Genomic DNA, 10,745 nt, shown 5'->3' on the forward strand with positions numbered 1-10,745 from the left:
GGGGTCGGGGCTGGGGCGCTGCGGAGGGACCGGGGACCCCGGGGAGGGACCGGCACCGGCACCGGCACCGGGGCTCCCGGGCAGCCGTGCGGGCGGCGGCCCCGAGCGAGAGGCTGCCGAGCGCCTTCCGGGGAGGGCACGGCGGGGACCGGCTGTCCCGTCCCTCCCGACCCGCAGCCGGGGCTCGTCCTCCCGCGGCTCTGTCCCCGCTGTCCCCGAAGGTCTCGGTAGCCAGCGATGCGGAGAGGGGTTGGGTCCATCCTGGGGGGGGTTGGGTATCCTACCGTGCCCGTTTAGAGCCCAGCCCTGGGCACGCAGGGATGGAAGCACCGAGTTACGGTGCCTGTGCCCGTGTGCCACCGTGGGCAGTGATACGGGGGGTCGATGGCCTGTGCTGCCACCGAGCCTCCCTCCAGCCCGGCACCGATGCTGCAGCCCCCAGAGCCTCTGCATTGAGGCCTGTTGATTGCTACAAGGGCTTAGGATAAGCTTCATCCTCAGCCAGGATGGGGTTAAGAGCAGAATGTGGCGCTTTCCTCGTCCGCAGGACACTTGGCAGCCCTCTGGACACAGAGCATGTGTCCCGCATCCAAGGGCAGTGGAATGAGCAGCATCTCTGTCAAATGGGCTGTTGTTGATGGGTCTGTGTTGTGCCCCTGCCAGTCATTCATGCAGGGAAAAGCACGGTCCAGCCTTGGTTTGCTTCCTGGTCTTTGAAAAGGAACAGCTTGGAGATGGCACTGGTGCACAATGGAATCTTAGTTGAGGACAGCTAAACCATAATTTCTCCCAAAGTTATGTAATAAGCAGAGGGCGTAAAACGCTCTGTGTGTTCTGTGGGGGCAGAGTTCCGTAGGTGCACGGTACTGTGGGTGGCACAGGAGGGGATGAGTGACCTTAACCCCGGCTGAGGAGCCCCAGGGACTGGGGCAGGTGTTTTTGTGGGCAGTGTGGAGCCGCCCCTCGGCCTGATTTGGGGCAGGTACGAGCTTGGAGGAGCACAGGCTTCACAGCCAGGCGCCGCCGCCGGGGATTCCACAGCCCGGGGGAGGTGGCATTCAGGAGGGTGCAGACTGGCTGTGGTGGCTGGCAGCACCCCAAAGGGGAATAAGAGGACACGGAGGTGTGGCAGGAGCGGGGCTCGGTGAGGCTCCAGGCCTGCCCGGCTCAGGCCTGAGCCTGTCCAGTGCCTGCGGCACGGCCTGGCCGCTCCCGGTGCCCGGCCGCTCCCGGTGCCCTCCCGGTGCCCGGCCGCTTCCTGTGCCCTGCTGCTCCCTGTGCCCGGCCGCTCCCTGTGCCCTGCTGCTTCCTGTGCCCGGCCGCTCCCGGTGCCCAGCTGCTCCCTGTGCCCTGCTGCTCCCGGTGCCCGGCCGCTCCCTGTGCCCTGCTGCTTCCTGTGCCCGGCCGCTCCCGGTGCCCGGCCGCTCCCGGTGCCTGGCCGCTCCCTGTGCCCTGCTGCTCCCTGTGCCCTGCTGCTCCCTGTGCTCTGCTGCTCCCTGTGCCCAGCCGTTCCCGGTGCCCGGCTGCTCCCGGTGCCTGGCCGCTCCCTGTGCCCGGCCTCTCCCTGTGCTCTGCTGCTCCCTGTGCCCTGCTGCTCCCGGTGCCTGGCCGCTCCCGGTGCCCGGCCGTTCCCGGTGCCCGGCCGCTCCCTGTGCCCTGCTGCTTCCTGTGCCCTGCTGCTCCCTGTGCCCGGCCGCTCCCTGTGCCCTGCTGCTCCCTGTGCCCGGCCGCTCCCGGTGCCCGGCCGCTCCCGGTGCCCAGCTGCTCCCGGCGCCTGGCCGCTCCCTGTGCCCTGCTGCTCCCGGTGCCCGGCTGCTCCCGGTGCCCGGCCACGTCCTGGAGCCCCCAGGCTGGCCCTGGCACACGGGTGGCCCCGCGAGGCGCGCGGGCGGTGACAGCATCCCGAGTGTGTCCATACAGGCCCTGCCTGTGGAGCACCTTGGGAAGGTGGAGGCCGAGTTCTGCACTGTCCCAAGGTTCCCGTGGCTCCATGTAAATTCCTGGAGCCTCACTGGGACGTGTCTGTCTGTCTGTCTGTCTGTCCTCCTCAGCTTGCTGCTTCTCTGAGCCTCCACCATGTCTCGGAGCCCCTCTGGTACCTCTGTGGATGACAAGACCTTGCTCCTGGAATACCGATGCCATCCGGTGCGGCCAGAGCCCCCCAGCCCGACCTGTCCCCCTGAGAAGCGCAGCTCCACCACGGCTCCCGGTGCCACCCCAGTGTCACCCCTGGCCTCCCCCACCTTGGCCGAGCCCCGGCGCATCGTCCTCAGCACGGACAGCCCGGCCGCGCTGAAGGTGGGCACCCAGCAGCTCATCCCCAAGAACTTGGCCGTCTCCTCCAAGCCCAAGAACAGCCCCTCCCGGCACCAGAGCTTCGGGGCGAGCCGGGAACCCCTGAGCCCCGACCCGAAGAGGGCGTCCGTCCCCATCCTGGCGCTGGAGGCGGAGGATGAGGATGATGGCGGAGGGACCCTCAAGCGCAACCTGAGGAACATGTCCTACCGCGCGGCCATGAAGGGCCTGGGCGCCGAGCTGGAGCCACCAAAGGCCACTCCCTCACTGAAGCCCGTGTCCGAGGATGGCAGCGTCCTGCCCGACCGCAGCCCCGGCAGGAGCAAGGTGGGTTTAGCACCCGCTGTCACCCCTGTCAGGCAGGGATGGGGTCCTGCTTTCCTGGTGGTGACAGAGGAGCTGCAGGGCCCACAGCTCTGGCCAGTTTTGGAGCTGGTTTGCTGAGCCTGGTGTCGTGACTGGTGCCTGGGAAGCTCCGTGTCACCAGCAGATGCTGCAGGTCCCTGGAGAGCCTGGGAATAGCTGACATGGTTTTTGTGGGGAGTGGAGCTGACTGCTCCAGGGCCGCTTGGCAGGCGGCTGCGGGATGTTTGCAGGGTGGGGCTGGCCGGGAGAGCGGCTCCAGGCGTACACAAACATGGGTGAAGCACGTCTGGGGAAAGGGAGACTCCAGAGCAGGCAAAGTCCAGGTGCAAGGGAGATTTGACAGCAGCAGTGTAGGTACGGAATGGTTGGGATCGTGACCCTGATTGTGGGAGGTGAAGGCTGAGTCACCTGGGTAAGGCAAACAGAGCTCAGACAAGAGCCAGGCTGAAAGAACAGGGCGGTGTGGGCTGACTGGCACAGGTAACTCCCGCTTTTCCTGAAGGAGTTTTCCCAGGGCCTCAGAAGTGTGGTAAGCACAGCAGGCTCTCCTCTTGCCCTCACAGAGAGCCCTCGGGCGGAAGCGGGTGCAGAAGCGCGGCGGCTCGTTCAAGGACCGTGAGTGCTCCCGTCCCTGTCCCTTCTGCCTCAGCCAAGCAAATCCCTACAAGGCTTCCCTTCCCACCGTGCTGCTCCCTGTCCACGGCCTGGGGCCATGGCTTTTGTGTCTGTTTCCCCGAAGCAAGAGGAGCAATGCTGCCCTGCTTTCCCATTCCTGGGGCAGATAACTCTCCAATTGCTGCCTTGCTGGCATCTGGATGGCTCCCAGGGAAAATGGGAGAGCTGTGGGAGGCTGTTGGGAGCAGGAGCCACGGGGTAATCACTGCAGTGCAAAGTCCAACCTCATCAGGGAGTTTCTGGCCCGGGCTCACTGGCGCTGGTGGCTCGTGGCCAACAGGGCAAGGCAGCCGTGGTGGGAAGGGAAGCCGTGGGCCTGGGCTGGGAGGGGCTGTGCTGACCTTGTGTCTTATCCTCCACAGAGCCCCGGCTGTATCAGGAGATCTGTGAGAGAGGTCTGAACTCTGTCAGCCATGAGTCAGACGAGGACTTGCTGGAGGAACCCGTGCCAGAGGAGCCGTCCCCTCTGGGCGCCGCTATCGTAGTGCAGAGCTACCGCCCGGCGCAGGTGACCTGGAGCCAGCTCCCAGAGGTAGGGGCAGTCCAGAGAGTCTGAGAGCTCTGAGAGGATCATTCCACAGCGTTAGTCCTTGCACTGGGATGTTCTGGGCTGTCCAGCCCTGGCTGTGACACACAGGGTCTGCCCAGGGCCGTTGGTGCAGGTGGTGCTGCTGTGGTTGGGCTTCACCCACAGCTGAGGGGAAGGCGGATGCTCCTTCCTGGGCTTTCCCTGCGGACTGTGGAGATGGTCATCTTCATCCAGGGAGTGGCAGCAGCCAGCTACGGGGGGCTGGGGGGCCGCGTGATGCCACGGTGGGTGATGCAGGAGTGAGTGATGATGGGCAGCGGTGGTGGTGGGTGGTGATGGGTGATGGTGGGTGGTGGTGTGGGATGGTGTGGGATGGGCGATGGGGCAGCTGACACAGCCCCAGGCCGCACTAGAGGGCGTGCAAGGACCATCGTTCCTGCTCATCCCGGCCTCTCTCCACAGGTTCTGGAGTCAGGCATCCTGCAGAGGATCTCCCCCGAGGAGCGCAAGCGGCAGGAGGTGAGAGCAGCCTGGGACATGCCCGGGAGCGCAGCAGAGGCACCAAAGGCTGTGGGACACACGTGGCTCTGTCAGGGTCGGCTCCAGGTGGAGCTGGGCTCAGCTCAGTTCGTGGTGCTGCTGCTTCCAGCTGCTCCATGACTGGGCAGTGCTGGGAGCGCTCACCTGCATGAATTGATGGGGAAACAGGCAGCTCCATTGGATGCTGTTGGGAAGGGAAAACATCTTCATGCTGTGGCATTTTAGCAACTGGGTGTCCTAAAACACACTGGGGTTATTGGTGTTGGCCAGGGCATGCATGAGGTGACAGAGGGAACCAACATGGAGCCAAGTCATTTCCAGTGGCTTCATGCCAAAAGAGTATAAACAAGATTTAGCAATTAATTCCTGGCTTTGTGCAGTCGGTTTGTGCTGTTGCATCTTCCCTGCCCTACTTTCCCCAGGCAATGTTTGAGATCATCACTTCCGAGTACTCCTACATGCACAGCCTGAGCATCCTGGTGGACCACTTCATGAGGTCAGAGGAGCTGAAGGAGACCATGACTCAGACAGAGCACCACCACCTCTTCTCCAACATCGGTGACATCCTGACAGTCAGCACGAGGCGAGTGGGGCTGGGGGCTGGCACCAGGCAGGCCTGGGAGGGGACTCTGGGTTTGTAGTGCAAAACCAACCATCCCTTGGATTGTTGAAGGTACTGCCTGGGAGGTGGGGAGCAAACGCCTTGAGAGATGGTGCTGGGCAAGCTGTGTCCGTGTGGGAAAGCAGCAGGAGGAGGATGCAGCAGCCCTGGGAATGGCTGCGGGGGCGTTCAGGGCTTGTGGCTTCCCCATGGGACAGAAACTCAACCTCATGGAGGGCTGAGGTGGAGGAGGGATCCCGTGCAGGAATGGTGGAAGCCTGTGCCTCTGGGGAAGGTGTGGGTGTCCCTGCTGCTGGAGCTGCCCTGCCAGAAGGGATCCAGGCCCCATCTCCTCTGGGAAAACTGGGGAGAAGCTGCAGTGGGAACATTCAGTTTGTCCAACTCTGGTGAGTCATGTGGTGAGGTCATTTAAATTCTCTCCTCAGCTTCTTTGAAGAGCTGGAGAAGCGACACCAGGAGCACCTCCTGATCCCTGACATCAGTGACATCGTGGAAGAACACGCCTCAAAACACTTCAACCCCTACATCAGCTACTGCTCCAATGAAGTCTATCAGCAGAGAACACTGGATAAGCTGCTGTGAGTACAGGGCTTGGGCTGGCCAGGAATTGCCTCTGAGGGGCTCTGGGCTCCAGGGTTTGCAGGGATCAATAACACGTAGGGACACGGATGGGCCCTGTTCATCTCCAGGCCAAGTTTGAGTCTGTTGTTGGTACATCTGTGGCTTTACCCACCTTTTGGTGGGCTCACCATCTGTCTCTGGGTGCTTTTCCACCACCTGCTGTGGGATCAGTCCCATTTCTGCCCAGCTGGGGACTCTGAGCCCGGCAGAGTGACAATGAGCACCCGAGGCAGTGCTATCACTGCCCTGCATTTCCCGTGTGTGGAGAGCTGCTGGAAAATCCTGACAACTGAAGAGCAGAGTTAATGGAGATTTCTTGTCCTGTTCCAGAACCACAAACCCCTTATTTAAAGAGACCCTGAAACAAATTGAAAGGAAACCAGAGTGTGGAGGCCTGCCAATGATCTCATTTCTCATTCTGCCCATGCAGAGGGTAACACGGCTTCCCCTGCTCTTAGATGTAAGTAGTCACACGGTGGCATTGCTTGGCACCTCTGGAGAGGTGACTCTGCTATTCCCTTTGGTTTGCTGAGCCCGGGACAGCCTCTGCTTGGACTTCCAGCCCTCTGGGAGCTGGGGCCTGAATGCTGAGCACTTATTTAGGAGAAGCATTTGGATAACTTTCAGGCACGTGGTGGGATTCTTGGGGTGTCCTGTGCAGGGCCAGCAGCTGGACTTGATGATCCTAATGGGTCCCTTCCAACTCAGCATATTTTGTGGTTCTGTGATTTGTATCCAGAGCAGTCTGCTTCTCTGCAGGGTGTCAGGTGTGCAGCTTAAAGCTCTGTGAAGAACACTTCATGCCTTGGTGACACCCATTTGGGAGACCTGAGGTTCTTCTGTGCCATATCTGGGTCCCCTGGTGGGGTGGCACAGGTGTCCTGAGTGATGAGTGGTCAGGCAGCCCAGCAATGGAAAGCAGGTCTTGCATTCTTCGTGGAAATCTGCTCTACATGGCAAAGCTGCTGGATGTGGGATTTCCAGTAACTGCTCCCAGTCCATGGTGGTTTGCAGGGGTGAGGGCCAGGGGGTGGCCAGGCACGTATCAGACATGAAGCACCCAGATTCACAGCTGCCAGCACTGTTAAACCTTCCTTTGACCCCCGGGAAGGGCTCAATCAACGTGTGGCATCCTGAAATCCCCGGGAAGCAGCTGCTGCTCCCTCCCCTGTGGTACAGGATCACTAAAGCTTCTTATCTTGGAATTCCAGACTGTCCAGCAAAAAACAAACGCACACTCTGCAGCGTACGGAGCTGCTACCCGCGCTGTGAAGGCCATCAGCAAGGTGAGGCCCAGCTGCCAGCCCTCCACCTCTCCTCCTGCCAGCTCAGCCTTCTGCAGTGCTGATCCAACACTGCCATTCCGGCCTCTCATTTCCCTCCCAGCGTCGGCTCACTTGAGGCTCCTCTGCTCCAAACAGCTGCTGGATGAACACTTCTTTTCCCTTCTCACCTTTGTCACCTGATCTTGGTTTGTTCCTTTTTCTTGTCCTCTTTTCTTCTTTCCTCTTTGGCCCATCTTTGTCCTTCCTGGGACAACTCTCGCCGTGTTTTTTGGGGATTTGGGCAAAGGGCAGTGAATGAAGCAGAGAGGGAAGTGTGGAGCGCAGGAGTTGTGAGCTGTGCATTGTCCATGCTCCTGGCTGTCCTCTCGCTGTGTTTTCCCATCCACTGGTCAGTCACAGGGGCCAAAGTGCCACAGAGACTGCGGCCACCACCGTGCCAGTGATGACTCTTCCTTTCATCCCCCTGCAGAGCTGCTCTTGGCAGCACATTCCTGGTGCTCCCAGTCAGTCCCACTCTCACATCCAAGCAGAGTCCTCCCCTCTGTGTGATTGTCCATCCTCCTGCCTGGAGCTCTTCTCAGATGATTAATTCTTCCTCTTCCTGCTGCTCCTTGGTTTTGGTGCAGGTTCACTTGAGTGTCCAGGCAGAGCCCATGTGCCATCTCTCTCCAGGAGAGCATCCCACTGCCTTTTCCCAAACCTGGCCTGAAGCCTGTGCCAGGATTTGCCTCTCTCCTGCTCAGGGAAGCAGGACAGTCCCTAATGCTGGGGGTGGTGTGGGAGGTGGATGGGGCTCAGTGTCCAACCCTTCTCCATTTCCCTTGGGACCTTTTTCTCTTCCCAGCTGGTCAAGAGCTGCAATGAGGGAGCTCGGGCTATGGAGAGGACGGAGCAGATGTACACCTTGCAGAAACAGCTGGAATTTGGGAAGAAAAAGGTGAGCTCTTGTGGAAGTGGTGGTGGGAAGTCTTCTGGGGCCTGTCCAGACAGGGAATCCTTCTGGGAAGCCTGGACTGGGCTGTTGGTTGCACACGGTTTCTAAAGGGTGTGGTAAAGCCCCATGACATTGTCACCCACTATTGGGGTCCAGGGGCTGTTGGGGTCCAGGGGCTGCATCTCTGGGTGTGCAGGAGTGGGGTGCACGGCTGCTCCGCCCTCCGCCTGCCTCCTGGAAAATCCTTTGGAATAGACACTTAAACCCATGTGGTATGTCCATCCCAGCTGACCCCAGGGCCGCTGCAGGTTCAGTTCTTGCCTTGGTTCAGTGCTGCTGGTGAGGAGGGCAGTAACTCAGCCTGTTCCTGGCGCTGTTCCAGCCTTTCCCGCTGATCTCCGTGTCCCGGTGGCTGCTGAAGCGGGGGGAGCTGCACCTGCTGCTCTCGGAGGAGGCCGGGATCTTCCGCCGCGGCGCCGGCCGCCTCTGCCACCTCTTCCTGTTCAACGACGTCCTCATCATCACCAAGAAGAAGAGGTGAGGCTGTGGGGAGGGCCCTGCCTTTCCCTGGAGAACAGCCAGGGGGTTAAACCCAATTTCCCAAGCGGCACATACCTGAGAAATCCGTGAGATTTCCCTGGTTTGACCTTCTTGAGGTGTTCCTTGTCAGCCGGAAGAGAAGCGCCCAGTCCCACCAGTGCCTTTGCCTTGGTGTGTGGATGGGTGGCCAGCAAGTCCCCAGAGCCATGTCCCACCCTGACAATCAGCTCCAGGCTGCTCTGGCAGTGCCTGCTGAGCCTCCTGTGCCGGGCTGGGAGCCGGGAAGTGGCCCAGACCCCAGAGCTGAGGCGCTGATCCCGTCTGTGCCGCAGCGAGGAGAGTTACACAGTCATGAACTACGCCACGCTGGACCAGGTCACTGTGGAGAAGGTGGAGAGCATGGACCCACCCTCCCCTCCTCCTGGCAAGGCCGGCGGGCACCTGCTGCGGGTGGTGCTGGAGAAGGACAGCGAGGGCCGGCGGGAAGAGGTGGTGCTGTCGGCAGAGACGCTGTGAGTGGCACGCTGGGATTTTGCTCTGGCTCCTGGCATGAATTGGTGTCCTGGGAATCCTCTGAGGCTTCTGCAAAGCTCCCTTTACCCCCATGCTCCTCCTCCCAGAAACGGGGATGTGCACAGGCTTCTCCCAGGCTCTGTTCCTTCCTGTCTCTTAGATTTCCCATATAATTCCCGTATCAGCTTCTCCTGGCCAAATGAAGCAGAGCAGCTGGGCTGTGTGTGCCACTTGGGAAAAGCGTCCTTACACTGAATACTCTGATCAAATGACTCCCCTGGAAAGCATTCATCCTGCTGGGAATGTCCAGCTACTGCTGGCCACAGGGATGCTGTCCCTAAGGCTTTCTTTGTGTTTCCCTCTGGTAGGAGTGACCGGGCCCGGTGGATCGCGGCGCTGATGCACAGGGAAAAGGAGAAGCCTGACACCACTCCCAAAGGAGGTACCGTGTGCCAGAGGGCAGCCTGGCTCCGCTGGCATTCCCTGTTACACCGGAGCCTTTGCAGGCCCACGTTTCTACCTGGTTCTCCTCCACTCTTGCCAATGGAGAGGAAAGCCCCACGCCTTGCTCCTTAGGAGTTGCCTCCTGTTATCAGTCACAATTAACCTTAAATACATTTCCTGGGAGGCACAGTGGAATTCCAGGAATGCCTTCAGCTGTTGTTAGAGGAGGTTTGGCAAGCTTGGAGGGATAAGGGGCAGGGACAGGAGGGAATGGAGCACGCTGTGCTGTGGAGTGGTGGGTGGGCAGCCAGGGGTCATGGCTGAGCAGGGGGCTGTGTCTGCTCACTGTCCCTGCTGTCCCCTGTCCTGCAGACCTGAGCCAGGTGGAGATCATCCGCGCCTACCTGGCCAAGGAGGCTGACGAGCTGTCCCTGCAGCAGGCAGACGTTGTCCTGGTGCTGGGGGGAGAGGACGGTGAGTGCCAGCGAGGGCAGGGGCAGGCTCTGACCTTAGCAGAGCCAGGGTGGGAGAATCTTCAGTGATCACCAGGAAGTACGATTTCAGCAATTGCAGAAGCTTCCAGGAAGCCCTGGCTGCTGGTGCTGTGTCCCCTCAGAGACTGAGGGAGGTGGCACTGCCATGGGCAGCTGTTGTGTTCCTTAGGGGTGACTCCTGTGTGCAGGCTGTGGCTGGCACCAGCAGTAGAGGCCTCAGGAGGGGGAGAAACGCACCCCAGAACAGGCAGTAAATCAGAAACCTCCTCCCCTGCCATCCCTGGACGCCTCTAGCCAGCACCTCCAAGGGCGGGGAATGGTGCATCCCCAGGATCCATGGCCCTTCCTGGCCCTGTCACCCGCTCTGTTCTCTCCTAGGCTGGTGCTGGGGGGAGCGGCTGCGGGACGGGGAGCGGGGCTGGTTCCCCCAGGCCTGTGCCCGGCCCATCACAAGCCGTGTGGCCGCGGAGGGCAACGTGCGGCGCATGGAGCGGCTGCGCATCGAGACCGACGTGTAGGGACAGCCCAGAGGCACCCCTCGGCCTCAGGGACCTGCCTCAGGGACCTCCAGACCTCTGCAGACTGAGCCCACGGGGAGGAGGCAGCAGCAGAGCCGTTCTTGAACTGTGCTTGCTGCAGATCTCACCGGCCAGGACGGGTCTGTGTGACAGCTGTGACGCAGCAGCTCCTGCACGTGGGAGCTGGCACCGGGCACTCCTGGCAGTGCTGGCACTGGTGACCTGGAACAGGCTCCAGGAGCAGCTCAGGCCTTGGCTCAGTTGGAAAGGCCGAGGCTGTTCCGGGCTCTGAGGTGCCCACGCCGCCGTCTCCGTCCCCGCTGGCACCAGGGCCAGCATCTACTGCACGCCTGGTGTGGGGAGAGCAC

At 61.1% G+C, this 10,745-nt stretch overlaps 1 protein-coding gene across 1 annotated transcript; it reads left to right on the forward strand.

Moving 5' to 3' along the window:
* Positions 1–2,076: 2,076 nt before the first annotated feature.
* On the forward strand, positions 2,077–10,377 carry ARHGEF16 (Rho guanine nucleotide exchange factor 16; the record flags this gene model as incomplete). Its single annotated transcript, XM_082295607.1, has 14 exons — positions 2,077–2,622; positions 3,225–3,276; positions 3,699–3,868; positions 4,328–4,384; positions 4,828–4,988; positions 5,453–5,605; positions 5,979–6,108; positions 6,860–6,934; positions 7,779–7,871; positions 8,251–8,405; positions 8,741–8,920; positions 9,290–9,363; positions 9,738–9,839; positions 10,238–10,377. The coding sequence occupies 14 exons, from the start codon at positions 2,077–2,079 to the stop codon at positions 10,375–10,377; spliced, it is 2,088 nt and encodes a 695-aa protein (XP_082151733.1).
* Positions 10,378–10,745: the final 368 nt, after the last annotated feature.

Source organism: Coloeus monedula (genome assembly GCF_965178545.1).
Source record: "Coloeus monedula genome assembly, chromosome: 22".
In the NCBI taxonomy this organism is placed as follows: domain Eukaryota; kingdom Metazoa; phylum Chordata; class Aves; order Passeriformes; family Corvidae; genus Coloeus; species Coloeus monedula.